General features: G+C 40.2%; 1 protein-coding gene across 2 annotated transcripts; it reads right to left on the reverse strand.

Annotated features, from left to right (window-relative positions):
- Positions 1-6,116: 6,116 nt before the first annotated feature.
- insig2 (insulin induced gene 2) lies at positions 6,117-22,542 on the reverse strand. Of its 2 annotated transcripts, none has more exons than XM_004571956.3 (7): positions 22,383-22,542; positions 19,627-19,835; positions 18,989-19,161; positions 13,782-13,906; positions 13,392-13,558; positions 11,482-11,581; positions 6,117-7,051 (listed from the first exon to the last, which is right to left on the reverse strand). In XM_004571956.3, exons 2-7 carry the CDS (start codon positions 19,743-19,745, stop codon positions 7,010-7,012), a joined length of 726 nt encoding a protein of 241 aa, XP_004572013.1. In that variant the 5' UTR covers positions 19,746-19,835; positions 22,383-22,542; the 3' UTR covers positions 6,117-7,009. The 2 variants fall into 2 exon arrangements, with proteins under 2 accessions (XP_004572013.1, XP_076730797.1); XM_076874682.1 differs by lacking the exon at positions 6,117-7,051 and adding an exon at positions 10,313-11,014.
- Between the last annotated feature and the right edge of the window lie 1,104 nt (positions 22,543-23,646).

The following is a 23,646-nucleotide window of genomic DNA, read 5'->3' on the forward strand; positions in this document are numbered from 1 at the left end:
AGGCTGCAAACCTGCCTGATGTGTTTGTGGTGGCACAGAAAAAGGGGAAAGGCTTGGAGTTTCATGACTCGGAAAACAAAGGACAGCCGGAAATCAGTTCCGCAAAGACCAGCTGCAAGTGTGAGTAGGGCTTCGTATGGCCACCCACCCCAGCCAAAACCTTAATATGACTTTCCGTTCCACAAAGATAACATACCAAGCCCATGTGTCCTGAAAACTCAGCAAAGTTAACCCAGATGTGTTTTGTGCTTTGAGACTGTGGTAACTCTGAGGTCAAATTGGACAGAGGATTAAAAATGATGTCAGTTGAGATTAATGGTAATACATTAAGGGCACTGATTGATTCAGATTCTTGTACACAGACAGTTCGCTCCCTTAAACAGTATTAACATGAGTGAGACGATCCCTGTTTGCTGTGTTCATGGAGATGCCTCTTTTACACAAACCCAAAACGCAGGAGCAACAACTTGAACTAGATATTAACACCAGGGACCACATGTACAGCTGATGGTTCCTAGCGGAGTCAGGGATGTGGTACTGAACGGGGCACTCTGTGCCGTGGGCAGGACATTTGGGGAAGCATAAAACCATGGCTCGCATTAGGAAGCATTTCCACTGGACAGGCCTGCGTGCTGATGTGGCCCAGTTCTGTAAAAGCTGCCCTCAGTGCCAAAAGACTTCCATCAAACTCCAGAGCTCCACTCCAGCCTTTATCAGTTATTAGCACCCATTTGAACCGTTGAGAATGGACATTGTCAGACCTGTTGAGGAAAGCAGAGCAGGCAACCACAGATTACGCCACAAAGTCTATAAAAACCAAATCTGTTGCTTTTTGTCTGGTCAGTTTTTCCTCAAGCGTGGGATTCTCTCGTGAGATCCTGACAGAGCATGGAACTATGGTCAAGGACCACTCCATACCATCCTCAAACAGGCCTGACTGGGCGCTTCAACCAGACCCTGAAGCAGATGTTGCACAAATTTGTGAATGACACCAGTACAGACTGGGATCAGTGGCTGCCTTACCTCCTCTTTGCATATAGAGAAGCATCCCGAGCTTCTACTGGCTTCTCACCTTTTAACTGTATTATGGTCATGAAGTAAGAGGCTTTATCTCTTTGCTAAAAGAGATGTGGGAGGGTGACCAGAGAGGGGCAAAGGCTACAAATGTCGTCTCTTACGTTAGGCAGATGAGAGAGAGACTAGAAAAGATGACTGAGCTAGCCCAAAGTACTTGTAATCCTTCCAAGTAACGATAGTAAGCTGCTAGCTAAATGGCAAGGACTTTTTCAGATTCAGCAGAAACTTGGAGCTACCACCTATGAGGTGGCAACTCCAGGTCACTCCCGCTCCAGTAGAGTTTGACATGTAAATTTCCTGAAGGAGTGGGTGGAGAAGTCCAAGAGGGCAGAAGTTCTTTTGATAAGAGAGATTCAAGAGGAGGTAGAGGAGCGGTAGCTACCTTCAGCTGTGCTTCATTAAGTCTAAGGCAGAAATGAATTTGTATTTCAGCTGATGATGCTTAGATTAATTCACTGAACTCCAGCTGTACACTGTCAAGTGTAAAGACGGTATAAACTGTATAGTGTCAGTGTGGGGGATGAATCTGCTGACATATTGTTGAATTCAGTTGTTTACAGAAACTAAGAGCAGCAGGTCAGTTGACTGACGGTGCGCATTTACTGTCTAGGTGTGGAGGCAAAGTCACCCTCTACGATGTAGCCAACAGAAAATAGTATAGTAATAATTTTTTTAATTCTCTTTTACTGCAGGTGTCCTACATAATAATAAAATATAAAGCAAAACGTTCAGTTACCTTTGTACAAACATGGTTAGTAGAATTGTCCTTCAAGCAGCTACGTTTTACTTTCTTACTTTGAGTACATTTTAGAATAGAATAGAACAAAAAGTCTTTATTGTCATTGTCACAGGTACAACAAAATTGAAAGTGGTCTCCAATCGGTGCATCATTCATAAAATATAAAATTCAAATAATAATAAGAATAATCCAACAGTGTGAACAAACACTCACGTGCATTCGCACACACATACCTCAGTCAGTGCGTAGATCATTTCAAGAGCAGCGTAATGACTGTTATTTGTAGCAGCATTAAGACATGTTATTGCAATTTGGTAACTCAAGTCAAAAAGTTGCATCAGTACTTTTTTAACCCAGGCATCTGTACTTCTACTTCAGTAAAGACAGTCTGTAGTTTTGCCACCTCTGCTGCTAACAGCACTATTTTCAAGAAACGGCACAGACATGGCCAAACTAGCCAAGAAACCAGAGTGATGATAAATCTGAATGATGCACGACTGCAGCAGCCTGATCGTCAGCAGCTAACCAAAGCAGCGGTCAGGATCGTAGCCTCCATCATGATGTTAGAATCACTCTGAATCTCTCTGGCCTGCTTTTCACCTTTGCTTTGTTTTTCACATGCATGTCCTCATTAGCGCAGGGATTTGTGTCGGTGTGTTGGACTGTAGCCTATTGATCCAGACTGTTAACTGGTAATTGTGTAACAATGCATTTCAGGTCATTTACGTAACAAGTAACGCGATTAATGAATTTCCCCAGCGAGTAATTAAGTATCATACTGCATTACTTTACAAGTATGTGAAATACATTACTGTTCTTGAGTAATGACCCCAACAGCTAATGATGGGGTTTATATGCAGTGTGAAAAGAGGCTTTTTAAAGTCTTGCTCTGAACAACAAAATAAAAGAAACACCAGGTGTGTGAGCACCGTCGCTGCTGGCTCCTGTTTAATGTTTCCTTCATAAATATATGAGCACTCTCAAACTTGCCTCCTGACCCTCATTCTGTGAGAAGAGATAATTGCTTGTCAGGGATAAATATAGAGATTAATGAATTCATTAGTGGTGGGGAGTTTAGCTCTTCAGAGCAGCAGTTACTGCTATGACACATCACGCATATTGTTTTACTAGCTAGTTAGCCTTAAACAATAACATTCACACAGCAAATTGCTTCATACGCTCATGAAAATCAAAGAGAAGCAGTGTCCTTATCCCGAAATGTAGCAATAATGCAAACAAAGGCTCTCGAAATCCTGATGATTCATCTTAATTACTTTTGTCTATGGAAGCTGGAATAAGACAGGACACATTAATCCACATTAGTATCAAACACTTTAGCAATTTATATTAGCAATTTTGGCACTACAGTTTGTATGCAGTTTTTGTGCCAGATATGCAGTATCTCCACTTAATGAGCTGCAGAGCTGTGAATAAGTTTCAGATTTTTAAAGCCACTCAAACCTGTGAGCTCATCTTATTAAATATTCCAAACAGTGGGACAATTAAGAGTTTGGTTGTGATACTAAAATACAGTCAAACCACTGAAAATCTTCCTTCACTTACAGTGAGTTGGACTGAAACTGCGGTAGCTCGTTAACGGAGATTTGCCGCGTTATGCCGTTAATGTCATTTTAACGAGATTAACGCTGACAGCACTAGTGGGAACACAACGAATATGACTGCACATTTACTCCGACAGCATCCTAGTGCAAAGACAAGTGGAAGCAGACAAAAACAACAAGCATGCATGCTACAAACTTTACCCGAGTCATTTAGACAGCCGTTAGCACACGATTCTCCTTATGGGGACCTGATATGTTTAATATGCTGCTGAGAATATAGCTCAGAAGAAGCGGATAGTATAGCTTTTATTTTGGAAAGAGCCATTTCTCTGTAATAAACTCTCTTCTCCAAAGATGAGGGATTTCTCAGATTTATTTTTTTATTACTTTGTTGTTTCAGCAACATTAAATTTAAAAACTGTACTTTTGAGTTAAAATATATATTTATAATTTTAATAAATGACAAATTAAAAAGCATGAACATTTTTTGTATTGAAAAAATATCAAACCGTGACACCAAAGTATCGAACCGAACCGTGAATTTTGTGTATCGTTGCAGCCCTAATGAACATGTTTGGAGTTTTTACAAGACACAGAATAAGCCTGTTTGCACGGTTCTGAAAAGAACAGGTCAAAGTTTGCATATTTTACCTTGCAAAGGTCACGGTTTACACTGCATACAACACAGTCCAAGTGCGCCTTTGCAGCAAGCACAGAAGGAAGTACAAATGTTATTTCACAATAAAAGCGATGAAAGTGCTGTTGGCCTTCTTGTTTTGAGTCGCTTTTTTCAAACATGACAAAACTATACGTGGGGATCTCTGTAATATCTCAGTCCATTTGTTTTCTATTTACTTATAGTACAGTAAAAATTCATTTCTATCCCTACAGATACGCTCTAAACAAATGGACTCGTTTGGGCTAATATCTGGAGTTTGAGGTGATTATGTCTACAGTTTTGTGTTCCCAAACAGTAAAAGGTTAATTTCTATTTCTTCCAGATTTTAAGGTGCAATATCAATACAGTCTACATTTCTCAATTGCAATCAGCTCATCTGCAGTTACTACTTAAGGTGGAGATCCGTCTTTGGTCTCTGCTGGATTGTGGAAGTCACCACAGTAAACAAGACTGGTTTGGGTGTTTGCACAGGTTGTCCTTTTTGGGGGAGGGAGGGTTTCACCAGTAGTTTGGTCTTCTGTTTCCCTCTGTCTCCTTTCTAGCCCACATTTCCTATTATCCCCTGTGTCAGGTATTAATGTTTACTCCGTCTTGTATTACTTGATTAGTTTCTCCTGTTATTTTGCCTCAGCTGTGGCGTTTCCTTAGTCCCCCATCTGAAGCCTTAGTTTGTGTGTACGTTATGTTTCTCACATTTCTGTGTTTCCGTTTGGATTTTCAGACATCGTCTTCTGCCTTTTGCTATATTGATCATGTCATTTACTTTGTCACTTGTGGACACTTTTCTCCCTTCACATTAATTTCCACTGACTGTAATAAAATTGTGCTAAATTTCAGCCCTTTTCATGTACATGTTAGACTATTTTTATTGCTTGTGATTGCATTTACCAATATTACTTGCTATATCAGTATAAAAGGAAGTTTCATAGTGTTTAGAAAATTTACTTTATTTTTCACGTGGAAACTCCCCGTGACCATTAATTTCACCATTTTTGAATATTAGACTGATGGAAAGACTGAACAAGGAAAAACAGCAGAAAAACAGCAGAAAAACAATGCCCCATAAATACTTCTTGAACTATGCAAGTATAATATACAATGTATATTTTACATGGAGCCAAAAAGCAGTCAGATGGGCCAAAACCAACTTCAAATGTTCAGTTTTTCCTTCACTTATGACTTTGAATCCAGTTAAACTTCCTGGGAATTCAAAGTGCTCAAATGTTTGTAAATACAAGATGTCATTAAACATCAACAACCAAACAAATACATTGATCTTAGAAAACACTGGATACATTTGGCCTTATTACACTTAAAAGCATTTATCACTGTCATTAAACTGTTCCTCAAATGATACACAGGCTGTTATCCTGCATGTGTCCGCTGAACAAACACAGCCAAGACTTTTAAAACTGCTAAACACCTGGTTTTCACTGTGGGTCAGTAAACCACAATATACATAACAAATCATCATCAGCCTTAAGACTCAACCATACAGTGTTGTAGATCAACGAGCATGAACAGCATTTCACAGACGGATTTTGATGAGTTGATTAATAAGAAATAAGAGAAGGGGAGGGGACTCTAATTACTAATAACCAGTTTGTGTTGTTGTAAACATGTAAAAACACATTAAAGTGGAAATGAAACACTAAAGGCTAATCATCACTGTGGAGCCAAGCTCTCAAAAACTGTCAGATTTAACGATGTGTGAAGCTGGATTTAAGAAATCAGTGTGATGCTGTTGGATGCTGGATTCCCAATTGAGCTTCACTAAGAAATGTTTGTGGTGCAGTTGCAGAAAACTGAGTGTGGCTGGGGAAGAATGGACTTTATTACAGTGAAAGGAACTCTTTTGTTGCATGCCAACCAAACTGGAACCAGTTTGTATGTGTGGTGACCTAAACAGGTTCTGTTCATTTCATCCTTCAATGAAATGATGAGTTGCACAAACAGGTTTGTGACTGCTTATTTTACAAAAGTCACTCTTCACAATGAAAAAAAACAAAACAAAAAAAAACAGATTTTGGTAGAAGCAGAAAATCTCCTTACAGCAAAACCAGTTTGACCAGAGAGAATTTATTTGATTCAGTGTGAAGTTCCATCACCGTTACTCCATATCTGCTGTCATGCATTAGGTGGACAACACCATTCAAAGTGAGCTGGGAACTAAAAGGCAGCAGGAAGACTTTTGGCCAAGTCTTCCTCCCTGAAATAAAAAACAGTAACTAGTTTTAAACTAATTAACACCATAGTCTTCATTTATAGATGGAATTTCTATTTCTAAATGTGTTGCTCACTTCTAACCCTAAACCCAAAGACATCAGTGTTTTTTGACCTGATGATACTGTACATATTAATGCACAAAATAATGGGCTCTTACATGTACCCACTACAGGGGAACACTGGACATCCTGTTTCCTTAGCACCAGCACCTGTCAACATCTCTTCATGAAGAAGATCTAAAAGTAGATTATGAGTAATTACATTAAAAAAAAGAAGTCCAGTACATAGATGCATCCTGGATATGTTCACTAGGCTGTGTGTTCCCCACCAATATACGACAGATGAGGAAGAATCATGAGACGAGGGCAGATAAATAAACAGATCCCACAGATTCTGTTTGGCACAATCGAGCCAAGGGAGCAAACATCTAAGCTGATCTGAATGTTGGCTGCTTATCTGCTAATCCATGTCTATTACAGATAAACCGCAATAAAGGAAAGGAAGGAGAGAAACTTCACTCTCATTATTCACGTCAGTTCATGGATATCATGTGGTAGCAGAAGGCCTGACAGAGCCAGTCAAAAATGCAGCGCAGCAGCCGATCGAGATTTCGGGGATCGATTTAAACGGCCTGACTGACTCATCAGCCAGCTGTAGTCCGTGCTGATAACCTGCACCTGGCTTCAGGTCATTCTGAGCAGAGGTCTGATGCAGCAGAGACATCCCTCAGTCCTGATGGCTCTTGTCCTGAATGAATTTGTATTCATACTGGAAACAAGGGGAGAAGGAGAGCTGTTAGACACAAAACACCACTTAAAGCCCATCTACTTTAATATACCAATATGGACATGATGTATCATTGTAACTCGGCTGGGTGACTTCTTTAATCAGTCGATATACAGTGCTGTGAAAAAGCATTTGCAACCTTTTTTTTTAGTACATTTAGTACTTTATCATGTTTCATCAAACGAATTTAATATCAGACAAACCCGAGTAAATACAACATGCACTTTCTGGACCTATGTGAAAAGAAAACTGAAGAGCCTGAGAACTCATCCAGGAGGTCCCAAAAGAACCCAGAACAACTTCTAAAGAACTGCAGGCCTCAGTTAAGTTCAGTGTTCATGATTCAACACTAAGAAAGAGACGAGGCAAAAACAGCATCTGTGATTTCCAACACGAAAAGCACTGCTGGCCTAAGAGGCTGCGTGCCTAGGGGTTTCATTTTATCAACCTGTGGTCATGAAAGCGATCACAACACTTAAACTGGATGAACTTGGATGAGTGAGCGAACAACATCATGTAAATCAGATGTTTTTGGTCTGTCCATCCACAGCCACTGTCTTTTTTTGATGTTCGAATACCTCAAAAACTATTACAGACAAAAACTTGCCATCAAAATGAATCAGGATCTATAACTTGGGACACATTAAGGTGCCTGAGTGCTGAGTCGTCAAAATATGAACAGAAAGGTGACGCACTTCTTCATATTCTCTTGAGAGAAGTTCTATTGTCATTCAGCTTTCCTGCTGGATTGAGCAAATATGATAAATTGTACTATTTTTTTATTTTTTTTTTAAAATGTAGCTCAGTTTGGTAATTGTGGAGTTTATAAATGACACTCAGTCTCCAGTTTAATCTAATTTACACTGAACAAAAATATAAACGCAACACTTTTGTTTTTGCTCCCACTTTTCATGAGCTGAACTCAAACATCTGAAACATACACAAAAGACTCAAATACTGTTCTCATATCTTTATAAATCTGTGTTAGTGAGCACTTTTCCTTTACCAAGATAATCCATTCCCCCTCACAGGTGTGGCATATCATGGGGCTGATTTGACAGCATGAATAATGTACAGGTGTGCCTTAGACTGCCCACAATAAAAGGCCTCTCTGAAATATGCAGTTTGATCAAACAGCACAAAGCTACAGATGTCGCAGCTTTTGAGGGAGCGTGCAATGGGCATGCTGACTGCAGGAATGTCTACCAGAGCTGTTGCCCATGAAATGAATGTTCATTTCTCTGCCATAAGCCGTCTCCAAAGGTGTTTCAGAGAATTTGGCCGTACATCCAACCGGACTCACAACCGCAGACCACGTGTAACCACACCAGCCCAGGACCTCCACATCCAGCATGTTCACCTCCAGGATCGCCTGAGACCAGCTGCAGCAACAATCTGTTTCCATAACCAAAGAATTTCTGCACAAACTGTCAGAAACCATCTCAGGGAGGCTCATCTGCATGCTCGTCGTCCTCATCGGGGTCTGGACCTGACTGCAGCTCATCGTTGTAACCGACTTGGGTGGGCAAACACTCACATTCGATGGAGTTTGGCACATTGGAGAGGTGTTCTGTTCACAGATGAGTCCCGGTTTTCACTGTTTAGGGCAGATGGCAGACAGCGTGTGTGGCATCGTGTGGGTAAGCGGTTTGCTGATGTCAACGTTGTGGATCGAGTGGACCATGGTGGCGGTGGGGTTCTGGTATGGGCAGGTGTATCTCATGGACAACGAACACAGGTGCATTTTATTGATGGCATTTCGAATGCACAGAGATACCGTGACGAGATCCTGAGGCCCATTGTTGTGCCATTCATCCACGACCATCACCTCGCGTTGCAGCATGATAATGCACGGCCCCATATTGCAAGGATCTGTACACAATTCCTGGAAGCTGAAAACATCCCAGTTCTTGCATGGCCAGCATACTCACCGGACACATTTCAGAGTGGCATTTTATTGTGGGCAGTCTAAGTCTACGTTCACACTGCAGGCGAAAGCGCATCAAATCCGATTTTTTTGACCGTATGCGACCCATCTATCCGATCATGGTGTGACAGTGTGAACGGCACAAATCCGATATTTTCAAATCCGATCTGGGTCACTTTCGTATGTGGTCCTGAATCCGATACATATCTGATGTTTCAGAAAGCGACTGCTGTTTGATGGTCATGTCGCATTAAATCCGTCTTTTACGTCACTGACACAAGACGCTTTGAGGGTTCACAATAGAGCGCGTTTGCTGTCACATTTTATTTGTAGTGTGAACGAGCAGACGAAAAATATTGATTGAGCATTGAGACCTGCAGTGTGAACGTAGTCTAAGACACACCTGTACATTATTCATGCTGTCTAATCAGCACCATGATATGCCACACCTGTGAGGTGGGATGGATTATCTTGGTAAAGGAAAAGTGCTCACTAACACAGATTTATAAAGATGTGAGAACAATATTTGAGAGTCATGGGTCTTTTGTGTATGTAGAAAAACTTTCAGATGTTTGAGTTCAGCTCATGAAAAATGGGAGCAAAAACAAAAATGTTGCATTTATATTTTTGTTCAGTGTAATAAAAACTATACTAGAACTTTTAACCTTTTTAAATGCATCTTGAAACATTTTACACATATATATATATATAAAGTTTATGACAGTATTCATCATGGACGTCCAAACGTCTTTTTTTAATGGTTAAACAGATAATAGTTAACAGAAAATATTCTAAAAATGTGCACTGAGATGGACTGAGGTGTTTCCAGTATTACAAAATTCGGCTTGTTACCATAGGGGACTTTTTTCATACTTGAACTGCTACTTAGACACTTTTTCATCTCTCCAAGATTCAGATTTTTTTTTTTTTTTTTTAAAGTTAAGAAAGACCTGTTAAAATTTCAGGCTTTTATTTTTAGCTTTTGAGAGAGCCTGGCTCAAGCATTGGCTCAGATTTCAAAGTGCAAAGAATAGCCTGAAAGTGGACAAACCAGTGCTTTTAAATGTTAAACCTATATTTAAAAAAAAATGTCAGTTTTATTTTTAAAAAAATAAATAAATAATTATGAAGCTTGGTTCATGTTTGTATGTACACTACCAGTCAAAAGTTTGGACACACCTTCTCATTTAATTGTTGTTGTTTTAATCATTTTCACAACTATTTACATTGGATGTCTTCAGTGAGAATCTACAAACTATGAATGAACACATATGTTGTAAACAAAAAGTGAGAAATAACATGATTCATACTTTAAGTCAAGTCAAGTATTTATTTATTGTCATTGTCAAAGAACAATGAAATTGCGTTTGGGGCTTCCGTACAACCCGTACGTTAGATTCTTCCTAACAGCCGCCCTTTGCTTTGATTCCTGATGTGACTCTTGGTCTTCCTTTCCTGGGGTGGTCCTCATGTGAGACAGCTTCATTGTAGCGTTTGATGGTTTTTGCGACTGCACTTGGGGACACATTCAACGTTTTAGCAGTTTTCCGACTGACTGACCTTCAGTTCTTAAAGCAATGATGGGCTGTTGTTTCTCTTTACTCAGCTGATTGGTTCTTGCCATAATATGAATTCTAACAGTTGTCAAACAGGCCTGTCAGCTGTGCACCAACCTGACTGCTGCACAACACAACTGATGGTCCCAACGTCATTAAGAAGGCAACAAACTCCACCATGAACCCTGACAGGCTCACCTGTGAGGTGAAACCAGTTAATCGCTGTCAACAAAGCAAAGGGTGGCTAATCTCAGCAATCAAATATATATAACATTTTTCCTTTCCAGTCACCTTTCTCACTCACTATGTATTAACAGACCTCTCTGCATTGAATCATACCTGTTATTAACCTCTGTCTCTCTTCCACAGCATGTCTTTATCCTGTCTTCCTTCTCTCACCCCAGCCAATCACAGCAGATGGCCCCGCCCCTCCCCGAGCCTGGTTCTGCTGGAGGTTTCTTCCTGTTAAAAGGGAGTTTTTCTTTCCCACTGTCGCCAAAGTGCTTGCTGATAGGGGGTCATATGATTGTTGGGTTTTTCTCTATATCTATTATTATAGGCTATACTGTACAATATAAAGCGCCTTGAGGCGACTGTCTTTGTGATTTGGCGCTATATAAATAAAATCGAATTGAAAATTGAAATTGAATTTAGAGTTATTTATCATTGTTTCCTTTGCTACATAATTCGATATATTCTGCTTCATATATTTGGTGTCTTCAATGTACAAAGTAGTAAAAATAAAGAAAAACCATTAAATGAGAAAGCGTGTCCAAACATTTGACTGGTACTGTAGATTCAAAATTTGGACCATAAATTCTTTTTGCAAATCAGAGCAGAAAATGTTCTAAAAATTTTGATGAATTGAGAAGCAGTGACTGCTTAGCCTTAATGTAACTGATGTAAATGTAAACTGATTTGTTTCTTACCAAAGCTAGTTGCCGTCCAATGTTTCCCATAGTTATTACTCCTGCAAAGAAGATGCAGGGTAACCACGAGCGAATGTAAAGGAAATCAGGCGACGTGTACCTGGGCAGAGAAAAGGCAAACATCAGAAACTCACTTTAAACTATACACAGCAGGATTAACTGACTGTTTGAATTAACCAAGGTTGCTTTGTCATCATCATCATCATCATCGTTAATAATGTCCAGTCTCTGGACAAGATCTCTAGTCATTTAGAAAGTGTTATACACTACTGTGCAATATTCTTGAGCCACCTGTTATTTCTTTATATGTTGAGAGGAAAATGGGAGATAGATCTTTGCAGAAACTCTTCTTCAGATGGTGGCTGCCTTTAATTCTGTTCTCTGCTGAGATTAAAACTGGTTCTCAATTCACACCTATAAAGTGCAAACTGTGCTCAGGTCAGAAACAACTTATGCTGCTAACACAACTTTGGCTCTTTGTAAATATCTGCACAAAGAGCATGCTAACGCTAAGCTAGCCAAGAACCAGTGAGACCAGAGCCAGTCAGGCTGCGGCCTCCATTTCTACCTGTTTAAGTAGAATCAATCGTTATTAAGTTTTCTGAGCTTGTTGTCATCTTTGCTTCATGCTGTTGGCTTTGTGTTCATACCTAAATGCTAAGAGAAAGATCATGTGTGTCCTCAATATGATAGGGATTTGTGTTGATGTGTGGGACTGCGGTCTGCGGGTTTATAATATTAAATGATATCTATGAGACAATACGTTTCAGGTCATTTTACAGAGAAACGTAATGTGTACAAGTAGTAACAAATTACTTTCTCCTGGGAGTAAGTAAGGCACTGCGTTAAATTTAAGAAAAGTGTTCTGTGTAATGTGTGTAATACATTATTACTTTGAGCAATGACGCCAACAATGACCACAACAAAGAGTGGAAGTACCTCTAACATGCACAAATAGTTAACCACACAATAGGCAATTAAATTTGGAATTTATCCAGTAGAACAAAGAGTAGATGGACAAATTGAAGGGCAAGACACATTTCCTCACAATCTGTGTCAAGTTGTTGCTAGATTTTTTTCATATTTCTTAATGATATAACTTTCAGTACTGTTCACCTGCTATAGATAGCTTTTAGGCATGCCATTTCTTTGGTTCTGTGCCAAGTTGTCTGTTACACGTCAACACCACACTGGTACGATCTCTAGGTGCCTTTTTATGCTTGAATGACTTAAAGGTCAGTGTTATGGATTAACAACAAAACAAGAAATCTTTCTCAGATGGTCAGGTTCATGGACCGGCCTGAAAACACCTCTGAAACATATTCAGAACGCTTGAGAAATATCGCTCAAGACCACTTTAAAAGTTACAAGAAAGTCTGTCTCCTTATGGCATATAAAGTGCTAATGGGTGGCTCAAGAATTTTGCACAGTAATACTAGCATTCTGCCCATACTCTAACATTAGTCATTGTGCTGGAGGATATAGCTGTGTGCTGTAAAGGCAGCGTGGCCCTGCTAATATCGTGCCTCATATTAAGTGCGTCAGTTTTCTTTTGCTGGAAGAGATCACTGTGGACCAGTCAATATTCAACTGTTGGAGCTAGAGGAGGGTAACTTACTACATGCTGATATAACTTCTTATTATCAAATACTAAATTATAAACAGGGATTACAGTGTGCTACATTACTCGATTCAATAAGCACAATACAGAAGCCCACCATCGCCATAAGTCTGTGCTGGCACACCAGTGCAACTACTTACAAAGTTCACTTGGAGTTCACATTATTGCATTCAGCAGTTTATTTAATGATAAAGTCTGAGTTACCAAATTCATTTGTCATTGTAATGATTTTCTCTCAAATCAGCCTCCACATTGTCTTAATATGCAAACTAGTGTTTGAGTAACTTACTGGAAAACTCCGTTGTAAACCAGGAGCTGGGTGGCCAGCGTACCCAAAAAGGCAATGCAGATTCCCAGACCGAAGCCGCTGCGGGAGCGATCGAATGTCCACCACAGGCCAATGGAAAGAGCTGCCAGAGTCAGAGACAGCTGAACATTGTTGGCAAAATCCACTTTCTGATGCAGGCAGAGGTCAAGGACCAGGCTGAATGCTCTACGATGCACTTACACAATGTACAGCTCCATCATCTACCCAGTAAGTCATTAAACACAAACTTCCTTGAATTAAAAGTTACACTCTGTGCTTTACTTACATCTTGAATGCGTGATTTAAAGTCCACTCTGGTGGTGTACAGAGGAAAATTATTAAACAGAGAAAATACCAACGTTCTAAGGATACAGCACTAGCGTGGTTGATACCCACAAACACAGCCACGCAGCGCATCACGCTAGACCATTCCCGCTTGAACTTGTGTGGTTCACCCAGACGGCTGTCGATGCAGGGGTACAACAGCCCAATCATTGCTGCGAGGGGGGAAAAAAGGAAAAAGAATACTGTGAGGAAAGATAAGGGAAATTATGCATCTGTATAGCACCAATTCAAAACAACAGTAGCCTCGATTTAATATTATCGTAAGACCCTATAATATTTGAGAAAATCCCAACAATCAGATGACCCACTATGGGCACGCTCTTGGCAACAGTAGGAAGGAAAACATCCCTTTCAACAGGAAGAAACTTGTAGCAAAACGAGGTTCAGCGAGGGGCCTGAAAACAACGTAACAATAATAAACAATAAAGAGCCAAAACCACCAGAGACTCATGGAGAGGAATTTGCTTTAAAAGTGTTGCAAATGAGAACAATATGATCCACAAGCATAAACTGTGCAGTGATTTGTGTGCAGGTCACAGTGGTTCGTGTTTGTATGTACACTACCAGTCAAAAGTCTGGACACACCTTCTCAGTTAATGATTTTTCTTTATTTTCATGACTACCGTAATTGTCGGGCTATAAGCCGCTACTTTTTGCACAAGCTTTGAACCCTGCGGCTTTTAGTCAGGTGCGGCTTTTCTATGGATTTTCCATGATTTTTGTGATATCGTAAGAGGATTTGTTTTGTTTGTTCTGCTGTTGTACGGCACTACGTTGCCTGGCGGAAGGATCGGGGTTCAAGAGTGGTATGTTAGTCACATGTCCGTCCGCCAGGCAACGTAGTGCCGTACGAAGTAGCGCGAAAAACAAACTTCAAAGTAGCGCTACGCATTCAGCGGGAGGCGTGGATGACGAGCGGCGATAAACTTGCGAAAAGCAAGTTATGCTCAACTCCACTGGTGGATTCTGACAGCGTGGAAAAGTGTGAAAACATCCACGATCACCAACGGATTTTGAAGGGCTGGACTGCTGCATGATGGAGAGGAGGACACCGCCACGGCCCTTCTGAGGGTGTTCGACTCTGACAACGAGGATTTCTTTGGTTTTGAAAGTGACAACGAAGGAGAGAAGCGGAGAGTGGATGACGAAGCCATCCTGAGCCTGTTCGTTTCCGACATTGGAGAAGAGGACTTTGGTGGTTTTAGAGCGCAGGAAGAAGAGAAAGATGGTGAATGACTGACTTTTCTTCTTGTTAAAGCCGTGTCACTGCACCTGAGCCTAAAAGGTAGTCCGAATCTATTTTTCTGGTGTGCTATAGGTTACTGTTATGTACTACATGTGCAAATATGTACCCATAACTTGTTTTTCAAAATATTAATAAAAGGGGTGTGTCTCCAAACAGCCATCTCTTTCCTGACAATTCCCTTTGTGCATATTCTCTTACATATGATAAGTCAACATTGAAACACCTGCGGCTTTTAGTCAGGTGCGGCTAATGTATGTACAAAACAGGATTTTCCCCTGATTTTAGCTTGTGCGGCTAATATTCAGGTGCGCTTTGTAGTCCGGGAAATACGGTATTTACATGTTGGGGGATTGAATAAATCCCCACCAGTGTCACCAGAAAAGCCTCCAACCATCATGCCTCCTCCTCTATGCTTCATACATGTAGTCGTGGTTTCTTAGCAGCTATTTGACCAAAAGAGCCTGATCCACACAGTCTTCTCTGAACATGTAGAGATGTGTCTGCTACTGGAGCTCTGTGTGGCATCTATTTGTGCTCTAATCTGAGCTGCTGTTAACTGGAGATTTCTGAGGCTGGTGACTGGGATGTATTTATCCTCAGCAGCAGAGGTGACTCTTGGTCTTCCTTTCGTGGGGCAACAACAACAAAACCCAGTTTGTTCCCATTTCTGTCATTTAATCTGGTAAAAATGCCAACGATAATGGTTCGATAAGCACAACAGCATGCAAAAATAAGTTCATTTCTGAGCGAGCAAGGAAACTCAACCTAGAATTTTTAAAAACAAAACAAAAAGATTATTTTCATTGCAGCACGCATCTACGAAACCACTAACCTAGCTACTACAGCAGCGAAACTATTTCTGCACTTTCAACAGAATGCAGAAGCCGTCCCCTGGGATACAAAGTACTGTGTATTTCAACAACAGGTGGAAATGACAGGCTCCTGTGGGCGACGCTGTGTGTCTGGGGATTAAGACAGCCTCGGGCTGTTGTGCTCTGTGCTGAGCCACTCGGGAGCAGCAGGCATTGCTCTACATTTCCATCGGCAGCATCACACCCAGAAGACAGCATTTCAATAAACCAAAAGCCTGGCGGGTATGTTGTAACCTTCAATGTAATGATGTGTGTGCGTGCACAGTTATCGTCATGTTAAAAGTGCCCTGAGGCAACCGTTGTTGTGATTTGTTTCTGTATAAATAAAACTGAATTGTATAGTGTGCATAATTTTTCTAAAAATGCCACGTAGCACTAACAAGTATGCTTTTATATAAATGGTAAATGGACTGATGCTCAAAGCGCTCTTTACAACATGCCACATTCACCCAATCGCACCCATTCTCACAAGCACTTTCTCTGTACTTAGTGCTTTCTAACTACAGTCACACACATTCACACTCCGATGGATGCATCAGAGAGCAACTCGGAGTTATTATCTTGCAGCCACCCCTATAAAAATCACAAATTTATTGTGAAAATGATTATTTGTTTGACTCATCAGTGTTGAAGCAGGAGCATTACTGTCCTATTGAAATGTTTCCCAAACTGCTGCTCAGTCATGAACACTGACACATGTTAGTGGGAGCAGCTGTGTCTGCAGGATGAAGTCAGCTACAGGAAGCCAGTTTGTATCAATACGGGTGCAAATTAAGATCAATATACATTTTTAGTATTGATTAATATCTGAATATGGATTTGCATTTATTTTTTGACAACCCCAATTCAAAGTCAAGTACACTGCATTTCATCATACTAACAGTTAGTGCATGTGTCTGAAAGGTTTTTTGATTGGCCAGAACCAGTGACTCAGGGACCTTCTGTCTTTAGATCAATAAATACATTTCGATGTCATATTAGTTTGATAACCTTCACTATCAAAGAGACACTTTAAAATCTCTGTGCAGATGCAAAACATTGGGGCCCTATAACAAAAGTGACACAGCATCAGTTAGGCTGTCAACATTACTAGCGGGTGTAAATATCTAACATTTTACCACCTGTGAGTATTTATCAGCATGTATCTCTGAAACAGAATGGCTACAAAGCTTGGCATGCAACTCTGAGTCCTATTTGTGTTTGTACAAATCAATGAAATAATAATAAAAAATAAAAAAAAAAACACACACATAAACTTAATTAAAAATAGTAAAAATAAAAAATGTGCATATACCTAGTATTCGCACATATGTATAAATTTGAGACTCTCAGACCTTCATGAGTTAACATATTTTCAGTTTTTGCTGAATTCTACCTTTAAATTTATGTGGAACACCGTTTTAACTCATTCACTGCCAGCTATTGGCAGTGAATGAGTTAAACCCATTGACTCATTCACTGCAATTGACGGCTATAGACGTCAATGGCAGTGAATGAGTTAACATTCAGAAAATGCATAAACTGTGTGTCTTAATTGTATAATAAACTGAATACCATCATGCACCTGGTGAGTGCTCACAAAATATTCTGCTTATTACTGTGTAACTTGCTCATTTTAAGTAGGAAAGATCTATCTATGCCTGACACAGATGGATAGCGTCCAATGAGCTTCAGACGGGTTCAAAGGTGAAGGCTGACACTGTTGCACCCAGAGGTTAGTACCTTTGCTGCATGCTCAGTAATTTGCTTGTAGCTGTGGAGCATTTAAGATTCATTTCACTGGAGGCATAAAGGAGACTGGAGCGATATTCTTTCCAGTACCCTTCACTTAGTGAGTAATCTAACCGGAAAAGCAGTTTAATACTTATTGCTATACAGAGAGTTCATTTTTAGTGTGCTGCTTGGTGTCGTTTTCAGCTAACAACATGGAGATTTTAGCTCAGTACCATCGCAGAACCTTCTAGAGGACAGCTCTTGCTAGCATTGTAGAAGATGAGCAAGCATAAACAGAGCATAGACAAGTGCCACTTTGGACCACGGTGTGTCTGTGAGCTGTACAGAGTGTGTATTTCCCAAGGAGAAAAAAAAAGTGTATGATAAGTGCACTCTGACATGCAGAAAGATGTAAGAAAGACGGGACAGGAGAGGTAAGGCCTGCTCAGTGGTGTCTGATAAACTGGAAATCATGGTAGATGCAGTGCAGGCTAAACAGGTTACCTTAAAGTATTGTTGTGAAATGTACAGGGATGCACTATGTTGGACTGTTGCAGGCACGGCTGATGTGGTAACGGGCAATGTTAGGCTATATCAAGGACAGCAGACATAAATTTAAGGCCAGGACTGGTACTCGTGCCTAAGTACCTAAGCTGATCTGTCTGCTTAGATCTTCTACAATTCAGTTAAATCTGCAAAAAAAAGGTAAATCTCAGAGCAACAGCAGTGCCTCTTTCCCTCTTGATTACCATAAAAACATTAAGGATGTTCTTTGTTTCTTACTCTGCATTTTAGCTTAAATTTTGTTAAATAAATAATGACACAATAAGTCATTTGTTGTTGTTTATCTGAGCTTAGATTTGCCTTCTCTCTCTTTGTTTTCCTCGAGCGTTATGGAAGTAAACAAAAGGACCCAAGACAAAGTGGTGTCCACAAGACCATACATTATTACAAAGTTCAAACTGGTTGATGAACACAGCTCCTGAAGTGTTTCCCAGTCATAATGAAAAACTGATAGCACTGTGCACAAAAGCAGAAGTTTATTGCTAAGGACTCGAAGCTTTCGTCGAAGCGGCTATCCTAGAGCGCAAGCTAGCCTAGGTAAATACCACTTCAGTTGCAAGTATCACTTCTAGCTACACCCTACATCACAGAGTTGGAGAACATCGAGAATTACTTACAGCAATGATAAACAAAGACGTTAAAATCATTTTCAACTCCAGAGTGAGCAACTGGAGATGGGCAAAGAGACACAGGCAGCACCGGGGCAGGAGGTTCACAACCTCTTGTCTAGCTACATTTTGTGGTTTCCATCTGAACTTTTTCTTTTGCTTTTTATCTCGCCTGCCACTTAAAATAAATTTTTTTGAACCTCATTTTGAAAAGGGAAACGTTTCACACACCTGCGGCTGTCCCACAGCAGAGCGGCACCCACCAGGCCGAAGAGAAGATACTGGTTATGACATCAGGGGGAAACAGGGTGATGTTCCTCTGTACCTGAAGTAAGTTAAGCACCAGGGCCAGGAAGACGCCCACAGAGAACAACATGGCCCCTCGGATCAACAGGTTGGTCGTCCTGCAGAGCAAAATAAAAGGCGTCAGGATGCTGGTCTGGATTGGTATTTAGGTGCTATTGTGTTTTCTAGTCTTCTTGACCACTCAAAGATCTTTTTTCTCTGTACTTTAAGCACTTCATTCACACACTCACACTCTCTTGGACCAGAATTGTACCAGTGATGAATTGGGCTTCACCTTGCTCACGAATACTTTTAAAAGTATACTGAAGGAGCTGGGACAGACCATTAGTGGACAACTTGGCTACCTTGTTACCCAGGTCACACCCAGATTACCTGCATACAGTGTTGAGTTTTAGCAGGACAACTTAGCCTCAGATTACAGTTTCTGTGCTACAATGTTCAATGAATAAAAGACTAATGAAAGATTTACCTTACTATGTAACATACAGCAAAGACAGTAAAAATGGCACTATGGGAGTTTGTTGTTCTTCTTATGGAGACCTTCTGTAGCACACAGAGCTAACCTGTTGGTGATAGCTGAGATGTATGGTCCACGAGAATGCTGCATCTCTCCAGACCTCGACCACTGCAGCTGGTCGCCGGTCACTGTTCTTCCGCTCATCGTCGTCAAGGTTAGAGACATTCGTAAGACTAATTCAGGAAATTACAGATGGTGTCTGACATCTTTAAACATTAGTGTGGTCAATGTCCTCCACTGACATCCCAAACCACGCTGAAAAACAAGAACAGGCAAAAAAAAAAAAAATTATTAGGCTGATTTCTGTTTCAATCAGAACATCATAAAAAGGTAGGTTAGCTGGGTGCTACATGTAATGGGTGACCTAATGGTTTTACATAGTAAGTTTTAGAACATTTTTTTAAACCTAAAGGATTTATGGTGTAAGATATTATATACACAGCTTCTAACGTTAAAACTTTCTGTATCTTTCAGAACTAAAAGTCAGAGTGTATGTTCAGAAAAGTCTACATACTCCATGTTTGTTTGTAATTACAACACAAGCCACCCAACTATACTCCATGATCAGCAATTCCTGTAATCTGTGCTCATTCATGTAGTCTTGTACCATCAGTAACCATGCATAGAGGTGACTGTAAAACCATGACCTGTATATAGATAGAATGAGTGGTTGACTGCATGTATACAACCTGTGCAACTTGAATTCATGTATCTAAAACTAATACACTATTATGTAACCACCATCCATGTATGCATGTGGATATTTGGTTACTGGCTGTTAAACTGTGTCGAGCATGTTCATTTCTCCTCTGAGGCAAAGAGCCGAGGTGATTATTAGAACAGTGATGACTTTAAGTCTTTGCTTCACTATCAGCAGGAACAGGAAGATGTTACTGGTGGGTTTTACTGGTGGAGAGCTGGTGACCACAGAAAAGGGATCATATTACATTTGGATACAATTCAGGAACAGTTTAAAAAAATTTAAAAAAAAAAGGAGGGGGAGGGGCTTCCAAAGGATGCACTCTCTGAGAGCGACTCCTGCACAAGAATCCAAACCACTATTTGTGAAACCCTCTGACGAGGGAAATGACTCCAGAAACACCAAAACCACGTTCCCCAAGTCTGGTACAAAGCCACAGACCGAACAGCAGCTACACCATCGCCATGATTTCCTCCATTGTTGTGTCGCATTTGTTTCTCAGATAGAAATGATGCCACGGGACTTTAAGCCGCGTTGCTATAACGACTTCACACACATTTAGTTGGCAATCAGTTGTAATGGAAAATGACTGAAACCGAGCAGAGTCGAGTCATGCCGAGTGGGTACCAGTGGAAAAGAGACAAATGAGTCTGCATCCACCTAAAGCATCAAAATCAAGTCTCACATAGGGAGACTGACAGATGCAGCACCTGCAAACATAGATACTTCACTTTTTTTTTTAAACTTAACTTGCTTCATGGCTTTCAAGCTGTCCTGAAAGGCTAGGTCAATTTTACTAGCATTACCATTCAAGCACTTTATTATGGTTGCTAATACTAGCACTGCACAAAATGCAAGCACAAAGGAGTGCCAGTACACTTGTGAGGAAAAGTAACTGATTTAATTAATTGAACTGAATTAAAGATTAATTCTTGCTCTTGCTTTTTTAAATGCTCCAAAGTAGCAGCTGCTGTCGTATTCAACTACAGATAGATTGTTGTGGGTTGGCTCTATAGTAGCCTGTATGTACAACTGCAATCAGAATCCATTATTATATAGACCTATAGTACTAATGGCATCAAGTCTTGGGGATCGTCAAGATGTTTTCTGGCAAAACTGAGATGAGCCTGTTCCTGTGCTCAGCAAGGATTTTCATCTTGGAACTGCCATGCAGGCCATTTTGCCCAGTCTCTTTATGGTGGAGTCATGAACACTGACCTTAAGTGAGGCAAGTGAAGCCTACAGTTCTTTGAATCTTGTTCTGGGGTCTTTTGGATGAGTCGTCAGCTGAGGGCTCTCAATCACTTTTACCGATTTTCCAAAGAGGTGATCCACCACAGCTAATTTACATTATAACGGGGAGGAGGCAATAACTTTTTCACACAGGGCCATTTAGGTTTGGCCTTTTTTTCCCCCTAAATAATAAACACATTCACTTAAAAACTGCTTTTTGTGTTTACTTGTGTTATCTTTGTCTAATATTTAAATTTGTTTGATTACCTGAAATATTTAAGTGTGACAAAACATACAAAAAAAACTAAACAAACACAGGAAATCAGGAAGGGGACAAATACTTTTACATATCACTGTAGCAGATGTATCAGCAGCTATATTAACCAATGCTGAATATAATGCTGTGATGCTGCTACGTTTTTCAATCTACAGACAGTTTGAGCAGATGAATGGTGAGCTTGCGCTGGATAATTAACTGTACTGATTTGACTACTGAAACCTTTAGCGTCTTTTATGCAAGGCTGAATCGGGGGAGCCAGTAGATCACGTGTGCCCCTCGTTCACTCATACCACGTATCTTTAAAGCTTTATTTTTAGCAGGCGCCAGGGCTGCCGCAGCATTTTGCCCTCGTTAGACCGATTAACACAGCCCCCATTTACCGGTCCTTTACTACCTGGTGGCGACCAAAACATGTCAAAGAAACAACTAAACACCCAATTAAATAGTAACAGTAGAAAACACGCAGCTGCCGAGGTAACGTAGGTTAGCTTAACGTGAAGTTCGTTGTGTGTACGTAAGCACTGAATAGTTAGCTAAAACGAACGTGTCGTGTACGTGATAGCACACTGGCTAAGGGCCAAGCTCTTACCTTATGCCGACAAACACCTTGTTCTTACACATTTATTCATTTCAATGGCTTTTGCTCGTCGTGTAACACTGAACTGAAACAGACGAAAAGCTAGAGTTTTCTCTCCCTATTGTGACTACTTCCGGCTGAACGGCTAGCCGTTCGCGTTTAAAGGCATGACGTAACCGCGTCGCAAAAAATGACGCGTCATGTGATTGGATGTGTGCGGAACGTTAACCCAATCGCTCTGGACTATAAAAGAATGCCAGCGATGTTGTAATTGTGCAGAAGCAGAGACAGATGAGAGACAGGATCTATTGGATAATTCTTCTGTAGAAATAGTTTCAACTGTTGATTGTTTTTATATATAGTTTTTAATTCACAGTCGCTTCATGCGAAATGTTTATGCCTCAATAACTAGGAAAGGGACAATGGCCATGTTTAATTTAGTGAGCAATTAAATTTATCTTTTGTAGCTTAATACAACAGCCCCAATACCCAGCTCAGCGTTGTACTCTAGTTTTTATCCACTCAAAAGAATCCTCACATATACACGTACACTTAATTTTGTATTTATTTATTTTATTGATTTGTTTTGTGGTGTGATTGGCTTACAGTAATGAAAAAGTGAGAAAGTCACCATGCGCTATGGATTACTCTTAATCCTCATTTATGCTATTTTGTAATCAGCATACTGAGACCTGCAACTCATGATGGTGTTTTGGGGATTATACCTAGGTACACAATGGTTTTAACAGAAAGAGGCTTGCCATGCTCTCTTGTCAACTATAGCACTTAACTCTATCTGTTAACTGGAGTCTACATGCTATGGATCTTTAAAAAAATACCTGTAGAAAGCTTAACGCTGAAAAAATGTTGAACTGAGGGAAATTGTTTGTTAATATATTTACTAAAATCCTGGAATAAACTCAAATTAGAATTAAACACGAGTCCTATATGATAAACTGGACTGTACTACACTAAGCAGTAATTGGTAGTGCTCACGTGGTTGAAAAGAGTGCTGTACCTTCACAGAGTCCAGCAAAGTTGTGTCCTCTATCATTTCTAGATATTTTGGGAGGTTTGATTGACGTGAAGTTCAGTTCAATTTATTTGTGGTATAAATTTAATCATCCTTTTGGGTCTTCACTGAGCTCCTTGGAGTGTCAGAGTCCAGCATGTGCTATTTAACAAATCCTTTTAATGTTTTGTAACTATGCGTGTAATGTTATTAATAAACTTTATTTATTTGCACATTTGTTTTTATGTGGAAACAGTTCGCAGA

Source organism: Maylandia zebra, linkage group LG16 (genome assembly GCF_041146795.1).
Source record: "Maylandia zebra isolate NMK-2024a linkage group LG16, Mzebra_GT3a, whole genome shotgun sequence".
Taxonomy (NCBI): Eukaryota; Metazoa; Chordata; class Actinopteri; order Cichliformes; family Cichlidae; genus Maylandia; species Maylandia zebra.

What these genes read in the sequence shown, in the direction of transcription:
- insig2 (XM_076874682.1), bottom strand. Translation starts at nt 19,745, where the DNA reads ATGTCTCTAACCTTGACGACGATGAGCGGAAGAACAGTGACCGGCGAC. An exon ending in CTGCTGTGGGACAGCCGCAG is followed by an intron (nt 13,907 to 18,988) that starts GTGTGTGAAACG and finishes CCCCCCTCGCAG; the next exon opens with CAATGATTGGGCTGTTGTAC. An exon ending in GTATCAACCACGCTAGTGCT is followed by an intron (nt 13,559 to 13,781) that starts GTATCCTTAGAA and finishes TGCCTGCATCAG; the next exon opens with AAAGTGGATTTTGCCAACAA.